General features: G+C 35.6%; 1 protein-coding gene across 1 annotated transcript in view; it reads right to left on the reverse strand.

Annotated features, from left to right (window-relative positions):
• LOC115710837 (cycloartenol synthase) overlaps positions 1–9,003 on the reverse strand; it is a 53,834-nt gene extending 44,831 nt beyond the window's left edge. Inside the window, exons 1-2 of the mRNA XM_061112175.1 lie at positions 8,717–9,003; positions 8,440–8,637 (exon numbers count right to left, since the gene is read on the reverse strand). Of these exons, the coding sequence (XP_060968158.1) occupies positions 8,440–8,637; positions 8,717–8,917 (399 nt within the window). The 5' untranslated portion in view covers positions 8,918–9,003. The remainder of the gene's footprint in view (positions 1–8,439; positions 8,638–8,716) is intronic.
• Between the last annotated feature and the right edge of the window lie 7,652 nt (positions 9,004–16,655).

Genomic DNA, 16,655 nt, shown 5'->3' on the forward strand with positions numbered 1-16,655 from the left:
AACCTTCTCTACAATCTCCAACAATGGCTTCAGGTTAGTACTTCCGCTCATCTTTTATCATCATCTTCTTCTTTAATTTAGCAAAGGTTCTATAAATATGTAATTTAGGGTTTTCTATATTAAAGCACTTTTAGGAATATGTTTGGATCTATGATTTATATATTTCTTAAGTGTTTTATAAATCCTAACATTAAGTGGATTAATTGTGCTAATCTCACTAAATTTCGTAGGGAAAGTTATGTGGTGTTAAGATAGCTAGATAGTTAGCTTACAATTAGTGTTAGTTTATTAGTTGTGAGTTAGTTAAGGTGAGTTTTCAAGTTAGTTAGACAAAATATGTTAGTTTGTTAGAGTCTTGGATTCTAATTTAGATTGTATATAAGTCACCATTTCAATAAGTAATACTCTCTAAATTTATTCATCTCTCTTCGTATATTTCTTCTTATATTTCTCTCTATCTTTGGTTATAGAATGTCTATGAAATCTAATATGTTATTAGAGCACCATTGTCTTTCATTGACGATAAATGTGGTTACAAGCTCCAATTATCCTTCAAACTCCGATGTCCATGGAATACAACAATTTTTTCTGCAATAGTACAAAAGAAATAATAATGGTGATGACTCTTCTCTCATTTACTTCAATCACAGCTTGTCAATCAAGCTAAATGATTACAGTTTCCTACTATGGAAGCTTAGTCCTAGTTACAATCCGTGAGAATTAATTTTCAAGCTATATCCATGGTGGAAATCCTCTATTAAAATTCTTCCATGATAAAGATTGTGCTCTCAACCGAATCAAACCTGGGTGTCAATCAAGCTAAATGATTATAGTTTCCTGAATAGGAGTCAACCACAATCTCAAAATTTAATTTCTTTCTCTCTCCTCACCATCTCTCTTTCTCGACCTCCTTTGAAACCAAGAAGCTCTTTGCAAATTTCAAAGTTTTTCAATCATTTCTTAGGAAAGAATCTAGAGGAGCAAGTTACAATTGCAAGGGATCATCAAGGTATACTCTCATCTCCTCTTTCTTCTACAATTTCAAGATAAAAGCTTAGCTTCAATAAGTGATTTCATGATTTGGGTTCTGTTTGGTTGTGATGGGTTAGGGAATTATTTCAGAGGTTATTTATGATTGATAACATGTATTTATAGTGATTTTTAATTAATGTGATCAGAACTGGGCAAGTTTGAGTTCATGAACTCAAACTTCGCTCAACAAGCATCTTTTGATTCTTAGTGTAATTTTTTTGTTTAAGCTTAGAAATATGTTACTTATGTGGTATATTGATGTTCTGAAAAATTTGGTAGCATTTGGGATTGATTGGAACAAGTTGTGGGGGTTTGAACGTGTTTCTTGCTGCCCAGGAAATCAAAATTCCAAGTGGTACAGTGTTGTACCAACTAGAATTTTGTTGGGGCAATACTTGGGAAATGTCAATTTTTCATATTTTGGCCATAAATTTTCACTCGAGTGTCTGAATTAGACGTCTATATACCTTTGTGAAGCTTGAGATGAAATCTACATCATGGTATATATTTTAGAGCGAAAATATAAGTTTTATTTTAGTGTATTTTCACCACGTAGTTCGGAAGAAGATCTTAGAGTCTTTATGGGCATCAGTGAGTGTTCTCGAGTAAACACTTCCCAATCTTTCGTAAATATGACATAGGGCCTCCGATCGTTAGACAGTATGTCCACTCAAGTTGGCCAACACACTTGAATCAAGAAATTAGATAAGAATAGTATAACACACATACATATGTACATGTTTATGTTTGCAAGTTATATGATGTATCAATTATAGCTATAGTTGGTATACATAAGATTGCGTCTAGATAAAGTAAAAATATATGTTTGGAAATTCCAGAAAGTATGAATTAGCATCGTAGCGGTAAGACCATAATTATTTGGTATATTAATGTTCTGGAAAGTTTGGTAGCATTTGGGATTTATTGGACCAAGTTGTGGTGGTTTGAATATTGGAAATCTCCTGTTTCTTGCTCCCATGAAACCGGAATTTTCAGAAGGTACATGGTCGTACCAACTAGAATTCTGTTTGGACAATATTTAAAAAGTATCAATTTTTGTATTTTGGCCATAAATTTTTACTAGGGTGTCCATTTTGGACGTTCTATATACTATTTTTAAGCTTATGATGAGCTCTACAGTATGATATATATATATATATATTAGAGCCAAAGTATAAGTTTTATTTTAGGGTGTTTTCACCATGTAATTTGGTAGAAGACCCTAAAGTCTTTTCAGGAATCAGGGAGTGTTCTAGAGTAAACACTTACCAGTCTTTCATAAATGTGACATAAGGCCTCCGATCATCAGACGGTATTTCTATTCAGGTTGACCGGCCCACTTGAATTTGAAAATGAGCTAAAACTAGTATACAACACACATATGTACATGTTTATATTTTCCAATTATATGATATATCAATTAGAGCGATAGTTTGTGTACATGAGATTGCATCTAAATATCGTTTGAATATATGTTTGGCAATTCTAGAAAGTATGAATTGGTATCATAGCGATATGTCCATAGTATCGGGTCAGCAGTATGAGCATAGTACTGGTTATGACTTATATTCAATTCTAGAAAGTATAAAGTGACACTATCATAGTGGTACAATCATAGTACTTAGTCAGCAGTACATGCATAGTACTAATTAAGAGTGATATATGGTCAATTGTACTTTACGATATAGATTGATGCTATCATAGCGGTACGATCATAGTGTCAGGTCAGTAGTACAGTTATAATGCTGCTTGAGACTGATATCATGGTCAATCTTACCAAATGCAAGAACATTCTTGGATTGTCTCTTAAGACTTGTAAGTAGGTGTATGGGGCCCTAGGTGCAAGTTGGTTATATATATTTATTTTTATATTTTTCTTATTGAGTTTGTCGACTCACAATTACTACCACATGTGTGGGTAATGGCAAGACTAGAACTGAGTAGCTGTGAGTCTAGAGCTCAGTGAAGATTTCAGTAATCTTTTACTATTCATGATAAATTGGATAAAATCCCAACATAAAATCTCAACATACTCCCACTTGCACTAATATTATCTATCCAATTTTTATGTGTTTGGATCTTCGATGAAAAATGGGCTCATATTTTATGACGTACATGTTTGAAAAAATTAGATACGGGATCTAGATTTCGGAAACAAATTGTAAGTTTTTATTTATTATAAAAGTTTAAATTAAATCACATTTTTTGAAACTCTTTGATCAGCAAACATTTCATAATAATTAAGAAAGTATTGTAGCACGCCTAAACCAGTAGGGTGTTACAATCAGAATGGCTAGCTAAGAAAAACATAGACATATTATTAAAAATAGCCTAACTTTGCTTGGTAAAGCCACTATGACCTTCAAGTTCCTTGATGAAGCCTTTAGGACAACTGTTTATCCCCATACTAGACTTCTTACTCATGTGTAGCAAAATAAGTGTCCCTTGGATGTTTTGTTTAATCAAAAGTCTTATTATATTTGGTTTAAAACCTTTGGCTGCAAATGTTATCCCAATAATAGGCCATATAATGAACACAAACTTTAGTTTAGATCTAGCCTTTGTACTTTCTTTGTAGCGTCTCCATTGGGCCTTCCCCCACATACTAATGACTCTTATACACAGCTATGTCACTCTTGGATGCTTCATGGAATGATGACTGACCTTGTAGACCAACACTAGTCTTTCCAGCATGCTTTATCCTCAGTCGCCCACTTCATAGGAGAACTTCCCAGGAGGTCACCCATCTTGAAATTACCCCAGGTTAAAAACACTTAATTTTGGAGTTCTTTCATGATGGGCTACCAAAAAGAAGATACATTTTGTTGATATAGGTAGTACCGATCAATCTATTTAATCTTTTTTTAACAGTGTAGTCCCATACCTACGCAGTCTCAGAATCATCACACTTAACCTTCCCAAGGCGATGTTGGGATTGCACAGCTCCCAGTCTTTCCCCTTGCAGATCACAAGACTCCGACTGTCGTAATCACCCCCTTTTAGTTGTCTAACATCCTCGTCGACCATACTTCAGGTTGGGTCAAGGCTCTAATATTCTTTATAACGTCCCTAATTCAAGCCTCCACTGGGCCTTCCTCCACGAACTAATGACTTTTATACATGGGTATGTCACTCTTGCCTACTTCATGGAATGACGACTAACCCTGCAGGACAACACCAGTCTTTCCGGCGTGGATTGTCTTCACTTGACTACTTCTTGGGAAAACTCTCTAGGAGGTCACCCATCCTGAAATTATTCCAGGTCAAACACGCTTAACTTTGTAATTCTTTCATGATGGGCTACCGAGAAGAAGATGCATCTTGTTGATATAGGTAGTACCAATAAATCCATTTAAGTCCTCTTTAACTGTCTCATACTTACATAATCTCAAAATCATCACGTTTAACCTTCCCCAGGCAATGTAGGATTGCACAGCTCCTGGTCTTTCCCCTTGCAGATCATGGGACTCTAACTGTCACGTTCTTGGGATACAATTAAAATCATAAGGGATACAAGTGCCTTGATCCTATAGGCAGGTTGTACATCTCTAGGGATGTGATTTTTCGATGAATACCACTTTCTCTTCAATAAACCTAAGATAGTTGCACCAACAGTTCAAGAAATTGCAATTGGCCTCTCTAGTCTCATTCCTACATCGACATCCAAGTTTAGTGTCTCTACTCAACACACTCCAGGTTCACCAATGGTCACTACAATTAATCATGAGCCACCACATGATGTAACTGCAACATTACCACATGTTAAGCCTGCAACACCAGTACCTATTCCTGCTTCAGACTTAGCTACCCGTGATCACTCTTCAACAAGTTACTTATCTCTTGTTGCAAGATTACCTCACTCTGGTTCTGTTTCTCATTCTCCACCTCTAGGTATTGATTAAGCTCCTATTGTAATCTCTGGCTCTATTGAGGTCACTCTTGCTCCTAGATCTCCCCTTCCATTATTTAGTCGAGTCTCCTCCATCAAGAAGTCCTGAACCAGTGTAGATTGATCTCCATGAGACTAGCACGACACCAGTAATTACAGCACATGCTTCTAAATTTCCCAATACACATCAAATGTGAACAAGGTCGAAATCAGGGAAACACAAGCCAACAGTTTTCAATGTATATCGAGAACCAACCTCAATTGCTTCAGAAAAAATAGTGGAATGGTGCTATGTAAGATGAGGTGTTGACCCTAACAGGAAATTTTACCTGGACCCTTGTACCTTTGCCACGAGGAAGAACATATCTATTTGTTGCAAATGCGTGTACAAGATTAAGGAGAATCTAGATGGCACTATCAATAGGTACAAGGATGGGTTGGTAGCAAAAGGCTTTCACCAATAACCTGGATTTTATTTCACAAAGACTTTTAGTCTAGTAGTAAAGCTTGTTATAATCAGGGTGGTGTTAACACTAGCCTTGTCTCAAGGATGGAAAATTCAACAACTTGATGTCAAAAATGCCTTCTTGAATGGTGTCCTTCATGAAGAGGTCTATATGACAACTACCTTATTTTCAAGTTGTTTCTAACCCACCTCTAGTGTGCAAGTTGCACAAGGTTCTCTATGACCTAAAACGAGCTCCAAGAGTCTAGTTTGAAAGACTTTAAACTTCTCTGATGTCTCTTGGTGTTGTCTCATCTAAGTCTACTCACTCTATTTGTTCATTACACCAAGTTCTCTACTACTCTTATCTTGGTCTATATAGATGATATTCTTATCACTGGAAGTGACTAGAAAGCCATTGATCAACTTGTTGTGATTCTGAACTCTGAGTTTCTCAAAAACCTTAGAGAGTTGAACTAATTCCTTAGAGTTGAGGTCAAGTACACTACAAAAGACATCCTCTTATCTCAAGGGAAATACATCAGAGATCTTCTCTATAAGACCAAGATGCAGGGAAAAAATCAAAGAGAACACCTATGACAAGTGGTTTTAAGTTGTCTGCCTATGGGAGTGATGATATAAAAGATGTTTGACTCTACAGATCACTTGTAGTAGCTCTATAATACCATATTATCACTAGGCTTAAAATTTCATATTTGTTAACAAGTTTTTCAGTTTGTGCAAAATCCACTTCCAGTACATTGGATTGTTGTTAAACGAATCCTAAGGTATCTAAGTGGGATAATGGATTTCGGCCTTCACCTCAAGAAACGTCACCAACTAGAGATTATTGCTTTCTATGATGCACACTAGGTTGCAGACCTTGATGACAGAAGATCGACTTCTAGTTTTGCCATTTATGTTGGTCCTAAACTTTTTGCTTAGTCTTGCAAAAATCAAAACACTATCCATCGAGAGGTAGAGTTTAGGAGTTTGACTATGTTATAGAAATCTCTTGCCTTAAACCTTTGTTTACAGAGTTACACATCTCTATGCCAAGGCATCCATTAATTAGGTGTGACAACTTAAGCACAATATTATTAACTGTGAATCTAGTACTGCATAAAGGACTAGGCACATAGAGTTGGGCTTGTACTTTGTAAGAGAGAAGGTGATTTAGCAATTGGTTGAAGTGAAGCATGTCCCTCCAATTGATCAAATTGCAAATAGTTTGACAAATGCCATCTCAATTAACAAGTTTACTATGTTTAGAAACAAACTCAGAATTGAAGATACATCAATTCTAAGTTTGAAGGCGGTTGTTAAGATAGCTAATTAGTAAGTGTTAGTTTACTAGCAGTAGTTAAGGTGAGTTGTTAGATCAAATCCGTTAGTTTGTTAGAGTCTTGGACTCTAATTCAAATGTTATATAAGTAATCACATTGGTACTTTGATCTAATATGAAATACTCTATCAATTTCTTCATCTTTCTCTCTATCTTTCTTTCCTTTCTTTCTATCCGTCTTTGTTTGTCTTAAGTTAAAGAATGTCTAGGAAATATATTATGTGGCAAGTATAAGTGCTTTATTATATTATATTTGGGAGGTTAGAAATATTTGTTTGTGGGACCAAAAAGTATATAATGTACAAATTATAGATCAAAAGAGTAAAAGAAAAAAGAAAAATATTGTATTATAGGTTTTCTCATTTTAAAAGAGCAAAAATAAATAGAAAGGATAGAGATTGGTTTGAGGCTTTCTCCCAGTCTTGCTTGTGGTTTGTAAGTAGTATTTTTGAGCATTAAAACTTCTCTAATTCATAATATATAAATATATCTATATATATATCACTACAAATTTTTTTACTTTTATTGTGACTAAAAGTGAAAAAATTGTGACGAAAAGTGAAAAAATTATGACTAAAAGTGAAAAAAATTGTGACTATTTATAAATCATATCATTCTTATGTTGTGATTGAAAGGTCCGTAGCTAAAGGTAATAGTCACAAAAATTACAATTTATTGTGACTAAACATGTATGTATTTAGTCACAATAATATTTGTTGTGACTAAAACTAAATTAGTGATAATTTGTATCTAAATATTATATTTTAGTCACAAGTAATATTTTGTTGTGACTAAAAGTCACATTAATTTAGTAAAAAAAAATTACATTGTGACTAAAAAGTTGTCACTAAAAATAATAATTTTTTGTAGTGTATATATATATATAAAATTAATAATGAGAAAATGATACAATAGCTTGTCAATATTTTTTATTAGAAATCATATCATTGTTTTTTTTTTTTTATCATTATTAATATTATATATAAAAGGTACACATTTGGGGACCATTGATTTATTTTAAATATTAAAAAAGGAATAATTATAGGTTTTGCCATTTCATTAATAAGCTCATCATGGTACTAATTAATTGTACAGATAGAGCTCTTCAATTAGTCGAATTGTCATATATATATAAAGACATAAATGATGTATTATTATTATTTATATTATATATGTATGGATATATATATTTGTTCTCTTGTTCTAAAAGTTTTAAGATATTAAAGATAACAGGTCATAGTCATGGAATAAAATGTTAATAATATACCGTGGCCATGGTATTCATGCACATAATATAATAATATATTTACATATATAATTATTATAATGAAAGGCTATCGGATCAAACTTTCCTCCCGAACATTAATATTTATCAAATTATGCATAATTTTTTTTTCGAACTATTAATATTATTGAATTAAAGAATTTTTATCTAATTTTACTAACTAAAGTTTGATTTGGATTAACAAAAATAATTAGTTTTGTTTAGTTTAGTTTAGAGATAAAATCATGAAGTAATATTAGAGATATATATCCCTAATAAAAAACGATACATTTATATATAATCTAAATTCATTCATATATATTGATATTAAACATTTTAGTTATAGTTAATTATAATATGACCCATATTTTATACTCATATAAAAAATTAGGAGTAGACCAAAGAGAGTACAGACGTACGTGATCGATAATAAGTAAAATATATATATATGTGAGAACACGTACCAGTCCGGGTAGAAGAAACAGAGGACCACCATAGTCACCGGGCCAGAAACCATCTTGAGTTTGCAAACTGGAATAAAACGATAACGCTCTTCTCAGCGTGATTTTCACTGCTTCCTCGCTTATTTCTTCTTCCCTTTCCACCTTAACTCCTCTTATGTTCATGGGCAATTGCTTATTATTATTATTTTCCCTTTCAAACTGCAACAAAATCATCAAATTATAATTTATGTATACGTAAATAATAGAAGTACATACATATATATATATTTATATATACCTGAAGCCTCATTAGAAGATCAGAACTATGTTTGGTGTGAAAGCGATTGAGATGAAAGTTTTGGCGAAGATGTTGGAGTTGAGACGTTGAGGAGTCATCATCATCATTCTCATCAAACTCCCAGTATTGCCTTCCTATGTTCTCATTCACACTCTTCAACCATGGATCCTCCTCTCCCACTGAAACCCTTAGCTTCCACATCAGGATATAATATATATGTGTATATTATATATATATATATATAAATTTAACTTCTACTCAAATGAAGAAGATATATAAGACGCGCGCTTCATATATATAGTAGTACAAGTAGTATTAGTAGTATTAGTACCCCTGTCACGCACATTACGAGATTACCATACTACCCCCACATTATTTGTTCTTATTATATTAGTATTATGTATTTATATAATATACATACATGGCATTCGTCATCTTCATTATTACTATAATTGAGAGTTGAAAAGTCTTAACATTTTGTGACGTACGTTATGCATGAGTTGGGGAACCAAAGCTTCCAAATTGATAAAGTACATTGTTCTCTATTAAACAAAAAATTTACATTGAGTATTAAAAAAAAATGTAATACTTAATTTTTCTAAATTTGCAGCATAAAAAATTATTAATTTAAGTTTGATCCATCCAAAATTACAATTTTTTTTTAAAGGAAATACCTTTTGATTATAATTAAGATGATATTAAATGATTTACAATAATTTAGGGAAATTTTGGGTAAATTTAGAATTGCAGCTGGACTCAGTCAATTTAATTAACCGAGCTACCTACATATCTTCTTTGTGAAGGATCAAGCCACTTGTACTTCTTTACAGTACTTTTGAATTTGAATATAAGAATTCTGGTAGATAACCACTTTCAGGAATTTTTTGCTATTTGAAAATTTGGAAAAGTTCCTAGGTATATGACCTTTTATAGAATTTTGAGATGTGTGTTTTATACCATTTTGCGGTATCAGTAACTGCACATAATCTTAGCAACTAAGTTGTCTACGTATCCTTTTATAAGAATCAAGTCAAATGTAGTTCCAAAAAAGAATTTTAATAATTAAGAGATGAATGACTTCTTTTTAGAATGCCATTTTTTTACGGCCTTAAAATTGAATTTTAGTGCACATTAAATTTTTAAGTAAAATTACTCTTTTTGAGATTTTTGTGAATTTTGTGAGGTGAACGGCTTTTTTAATATTTTCTCATTTGAAATTTTGTACCATTTTGTATGGATTTAGAATTTTACCACTTTTTGTGACAAATTAAGTTTTAAAATTCTTTTATTATATTTTTTTATAAAGAAAAAGATTATTTGGTTATCATTTTAATTATTTATTCCAAAATTTAGGGAATAATAATTTATCTTTTATCACATACTATCTCAATTTTAAATTTATCAATTAAAATTTAAGATAGTATTTAAGATATTTATTTTAAATTCAAATTTAGATTCCTATTTGAATTATATATTTAGAACATAATATATCATATACTGCCATATATATATTATATTGGCAAAAAGTTACGTCCGAGGCACGTATACTAAATTTTATGCTAAGTTTTTTCTATGTTATTTAAAAGTGATACAATTAAAAAGAAAAAATATAATTAGTTATTAGGTGAAATTATTATTATGTGTATCCACTACAAGAAAATCTACTTTTACCGGCACAATTGACCTATTGCGCCGGTAAAAGTTATCAGAATAAATAAATTCCTAAATTTTTTTATTGATTCAGCATTTATTGCGCTGGCAAAAGGTTGACAATACCAGCGTACTATTAAATATGCACCGGTGAAAGATCCAAAATGAACCGTCAAATGGGGTGAGGACGTTCCCCCGTATGTAAAAGTAACTAAATTTTTGGTGGGAATCCAAAATGAACCGCCAAATGGGGTGAGGACGTTCCCCCGTATGTAAGGTGTTTACCAGCGCACTTTTGCACCGGTAAAAGTGAGTAAATTTTTGGTGGGAATCTTGACCGCCTACAATAAATTGGGGGAAAAAATTCCTGCGTGAAAACTGGTGGTAGGTGAGAATACTGCGCCGACAAAAGTATTAATGGAAACAGTGCGTTCAGTTTTAGGGTTTTTTTACCACTTCTAAGTATATTTATGTAATCCCCACGATCAGCCCCCTTCTTCTCCATTTTTTTTCCGCAATTTTTTTTTTGTTTTCTCTATTTTTCTCTCTCTCCTTCTCCATCTCATTCTCTCAATCTCTCTCAATCTCTATCTCATTCTCTCAATCCCTCTCTTGTTTTTCTTCAAAATAAACCACCACCACCGTCGGCCACCACCACCATCGACGACGGAGGACCTTCGCCAGCCACCACCGCAGACCACCAAGCCCCACCTCCTCTAATTTATTTAAGGTATTTTTAATTTTTTAATTTTAATATTTTTTTTAAATGTTTATATATATGTATGGATTTGTGTATGTATGTGTATGTATATTTATGTGTTTATTAGTGTATAGATGTGTATATGTATGTTTTTCTGTATATATGTTTATATATATTTATGTGGGTATAAATGTTTATATATATATGTATAAATATATGTATGTATGTATGTATGTATATGTGTATGTGTATATGGGATTATGTATATATGTGTGTATGTGTATGTTGGTGTATGTATATATGTATGCATGTATTTGTATGTGTATGTGAGTGTATGTATATATATGTGTATGTGAGTGTATGTGGGTGTATGTATATATATGTATATGTGTATGTGGGTGTATGTATATATGTATATGTGTATGTGAGTATATGTATATGTGTATATACGTATGTGTGTATGTGTGTGTGTAAATATGTATATGTGTATGTGTATATATGTAAGTTTAAGTGTAAGTTTATGTATATATATTTATGTGTGTATATGTATGTTCATATTTTAATTGGGTTTTATTTTTATGAAATTAGGTCTCTTTCACCGACCCGAAGCACCACTTGCTGCTTGTTGTTGTTACTTTTGCACTGCTTCAGGTTTGTTTTTTTTTCTTCTTCATATTAGTATTGTAAATTTAATAGTTTTGTTATAAGTTAGTATGTCTATACATGTTAGTGAAGTAGGTTCTGTGATAAAATTTACTGTTGTCTGATCGGTGGGTCAATTATTGTTTTTCATATGTTGTTGTGGAAACTTTGTTTGTGCTATTTATAGGTTTTGAAAATTTTGGGTTTAAGATTTTTAAGCCATTATGCTGTCAAAATTTTGGTAGATAGCTAAATAATGTAATTTTTAATTTACATAAATTAAATGAATTTTTTTAAATAATATATATTATAAAATGTAAAAGGTAAGCAAAAAATATTTTAAATTTATAAAATTTATTGTTATAGTGAGATTTCTCTCACCTAGAAACTCGAGACCAGACTCCTATTTAGAGGACACGTATATTCAGATTTCCAATGAAAGCTGAAATGTCCATGAGAGACTCCTCGAAGTTTAACCCTCGTCCAGGATAGAGCCAGCGAGATACTGCGAGTACGACCAAAGTCGGATCGCATAACTGTAACTCGTATTATGCGGGATGAGAGAATGGATCCAACTCGCATGTGTCAGGACATGTGCGAGTGTCCTCTCTATACTCCTGCGAAAGCATAGAGATCGACTCTCTATAATGCGAGTTTGGTACCGACGACCCAACAGCCTTGATAAACCGATATAGACTCGCATGTCTAGGTTCTATCAGCTCGACATGCGATGTCTACAAGAAGCGACTACCTAAGGATGCAGACATCCCAAACGTAATGATAACCCTGCGAGCTTAACATCGGAACATGAACAGTCAACTCGCAGATGCGGAAGACGCATACGTTGATGGACTTTGTAACTGTCATTCATTAATTAATGTTAACGTTGCTTGGGTTTAATTATTGTAATTCAATATGTAAATAACGGATTAACAATGAATGCAATCCTTGTGTAACCGATTGGACACCTGCTTTGTATATAAAGGGGTGATCTACCATGAAATGGCACCTACGAATCTCTTGCTGCAGTGGACTAAGCAGATCATAATCGGACTGAACCACTATAATTCTCTGTCTTATTGTTATTTTCCAGCTTTCGTTAATTATTTCTCATTCCCAGTCGAGTACTCGCCATTCTAGGTTGAATACTCGCATTTGTCTTTCCACGTAAATTTCTTCTTGTTACAAATAATATTATATAATTTGGTGTTGCAAAATTCACTCGACAACATTTGTCGCCGTCTGTGGGAAACGACTATCATGGCTGGAAATTAAACAAACGGAGGAGCTAACAACGGGTCCATCAACATTGGGACGATGAACGTACCGTTATCTGGAACTGGAATGCCACCTGTGGACGTCATTAACGGCGGAGTAGGGAGAAGCAATCTCAGACCTCTCAACCTGTTCCCAGAAACGACTGACCCTCAAGTCGGGGACACATCCACACCACCAGCAAACATGCATTTTCCCCCTGTCACTCCGGCAGTGGTATCCGAGGGAATCATCCAACTCACCACTGATCAATATACTGCGATTCAGGACCAACTGCGTGCATTACAAGCCGAAGTAGATGGAAAAAACCGGACCCGACGCCCCCCTCGAGTTCCTGCTACTCGCACGGATAACCCTCAGGTAACAAATTCTAGACCTCATACTAATCGTGTACGCAGGGAACCGAGAACCAACCCCGAAGGTTTGGACATGAACCATCCAACATCGAGGGATCAATCCGCAAGGTATCCAAACCAAAGCACACAGGTTGATGAAGACCCTGAACGACGCAATCCTCGCAGTCGACCATCACGAGACAACGACACAGAATCAGCCTCTTCGTCATCGCATGGTCGTACACCAAGTAGATATACAAGGTCCGGCTCTGTACAGACGCAACAGGGAGGACATTACCAGGTACATCGGGGTGATCTGCGTGATCACCTCAACGCAGTTTTTAGAGCGCGTTCTCGTGCCCCTCATAATACGGAGACACTCTGTGATCCCCATGCGGACGATCAGGGTGTCAACACTTACAATAACCCGCCTACCGCGCCGATTGCGACCACTGGGATCAATGTCCCAGCAAATCTCGCCGCAGTAGTTGCAACTCCCGCAGTCGTAGCAGCCCCGACTCCTGCGACTGGAGGGATTGACCAGAGCATGCTTCTGTAGGCTTTGAAAATGCTCGAGCAGCAACGGAAGCCCATATACAAGTTGCATGGTACCTCGCCCTTCACTACAGAAGTGCGACAAGCTCAACTTCCCAAGGGGTTTCGTCTATCCGAATCCCTAAAGTATAAAGGTACTTCTAACCCTATAGATTATCTTGAAAAATTAAATACTATAATGGAGGTGGATCAGGTACCACAGCTTGCAAAATGCCGCATTATTGCGACAACACTCGAGGAGAACGCCCACGATTGGTTTACCCAATTTCTTGAGGCATCAATATCGACATGGGAAACCTTCGTCGACTTATTCCTCACACATTTCCAGGCTACAATGACCTATAGGCCGCCTTATACGACTTTGGCCAACATCAAACAAGAACCTGGTGAGTCTTTACAAGACTATTTTAAACGGCTTAATGCAGAGGTAACAAAAGTCGAGAAGGCTCCCGAGTCTTCGCTTGTTTGCATGCTGATAACAGGTATCTTGCCGAGGACCGACTTCTGGAAGGAGTTACAAGCTCGAAGGCCAGAATCCTTAGTCAAATTCTTCGCCATGGCCGAACCCCACAAGAGAATCGAGAATTCTCTGGCAGAGTTAGAGAGGGGCAAAGACAAATGCCAATCACCAATACCGCGTTCACGATCTCGCAGTCCCCGAGGGAAGAACTCCAGGGGCCGAAGCCCAAGGAGACGTAGCCCGCAGAGACAGCGAAGTCCGAAGTTGGCCAAGTCTCCTCCAAAGAAGGAATCCTCGCCGAAAAGGAAGAATGGACCTCGTTTCGTCAATTATACTGAACTCGCAGCACCCCAAGACCATATCTACGCAATCGAAGAAAGAAACGGAGTCTTCAAGAAGCCGCCCCCCATCAGGGGAAATCGCGACAGAAGAGACCCCAAAAAATTCTGTAAGTACCACAAAGACATTGGTCATACTACCTTAGAATGTTGGGTCTTGCAGGATGAAATCGAGGAGCTAATTCGGAGAGGAAAGTTCGACAAGTATAAGAAGGGCGAGGAAAGTCATCCCCAAGCGGATGACAAAGGAGAAAACCAAAATGCGAGTGGTTCAACAACGCCTCGCAACATCCTAACTATCATTGGAGGACCCCATATCGCAGGAGACTCTCGCAAGTCACAAGAGCGGTATGCCAGAGAAGCTAAAGAAAAGCCGTTCACCAATGTCAACAATCTTAGTGAGCGGCCCGAGAAACTATTTAAGAAGGAATGCGACGACATCACCTTTATGGAGAGTGATGCGAGATTGGTCCATCACCCGCATTCCGATGCACTAGTTATAATCGCCAATATTGGCGGGGACAATGTCCACCGCATACTCATCGACAATGGGAGTTCAGTGAATCTGTTGAACTTCCAAGCATTCAAACAAATGGGGTTGTCGGAGAAGGACCTGCGACCTGTGACGTCGAGCATCTATGGTTTTAAAGGCGACGTCATAACAATAAAAGGAATGATCAAACTCCCAATCACTTTGGGAACTGCCCCGGTGACAGCCAAGTCAATGGCTGACTTCACAGTAATCGACCAGTACTCTGCATATAACGCCGTGATTGGTCGACCGATCCTGAAGGAGATGAAGATCATAACCTCGATCTATCATCTGACAATGAAGTTCCCTACTCCTGCTGGAGTAGGTTCTGTGCGGGGAGTCCAAGCAGATTTGTGGGAATGCTACAACACAGCAGTTAAACTCGCAGAGAAAAGACGGTAAATGTTATCTACCTGTTGGAGGCGCCACCTCCTCGCCAGGAGATCCTCAGAATCGAGGAGGTGCCGCACATAGATGAACCAGACTTGGATCCAAGAATCCTCGATCACACCGCCGCAGCCCAAGCTGCGGAAGACACTATTAAGGTACCTATAGATCCTGTAGATAATAATAAAGTTTTGAAAATTGGTTCTAAATAAAATTTTCAGCTGCGAGAACAATTAACGACCTTTTTAAAGCAAAATCTTGATGTTTTTGCTTGGAAACGCTCAGATATGGTCGGGATATCTCCGCAAGTCATGTGTCATCGCTTGAACATTGACCCCGAGGTGCGAGTGTTGGAAATTATTTTACCAGGATCTTAGATCTACTCACAAGTATGTTTATTAACACCCTAAATATGAACTTTCTAAAACGATGAAATAAACACATATAAAGTTTAGGAAACCTTACATTGGGTGCAGCGGAATATAATGACTCCTTCCGTTCAGATATCTAGCCCTTGATTCCTTTCTGTAGCAGAGCATTATCAATATCTGAACCTGGATCTCTTTCTCTGAATCCTTGATGCTGAAACTCCTTTGCTGATGATCTTTCTTCACGATCTTCCTCACTATGATTGAGGTATCACTTGATGTGTGTGGGCACTACTCATACACTAAGGATTTCGAAATATTGAAGAGGAAGAGAGGGAGTGGTCAGCCAGATAGGGAGAGAGAAGGCTCAGGTTTTTCTCTGAAGGAAAAATAGAAAATTTAGTGTAATTTTCCTGAAGCCTTCACTATCTATTTATAGCATTCCACTAGGGTTAGGTTTGAAGTATTTGGCATTAAAATAATGAAAATATCAGTTTAAATTTCCTACAAAAGTGGCAGGCCCTATACTAGTGGATTTGGGCCTCACTTTTTGCAATTTTGCAGTTTTATCTTTTCTGCATCTGATTTTCTCAAAAACGCCAATTTTCTAATTCAACCATTTAAATGCCAATTCTAACTATTTAATAACTATAAATAATTATTAAATAATATTGTCATTTATCATATTTATTAATTG

Source organism: Cannabis sativa, chromosome 3 (genome assembly GCF_029168945.1).
Source record: "Cannabis sativa cultivar Pink pepper isolate KNU-18-1 chromosome 3, ASM2916894v1, whole genome shotgun sequence".
Taxonomy (NCBI): Eukaryota; Viridiplantae; Streptophyta; class Magnoliopsida; order Rosales; family Cannabaceae; genus Cannabis; species Cannabis sativa.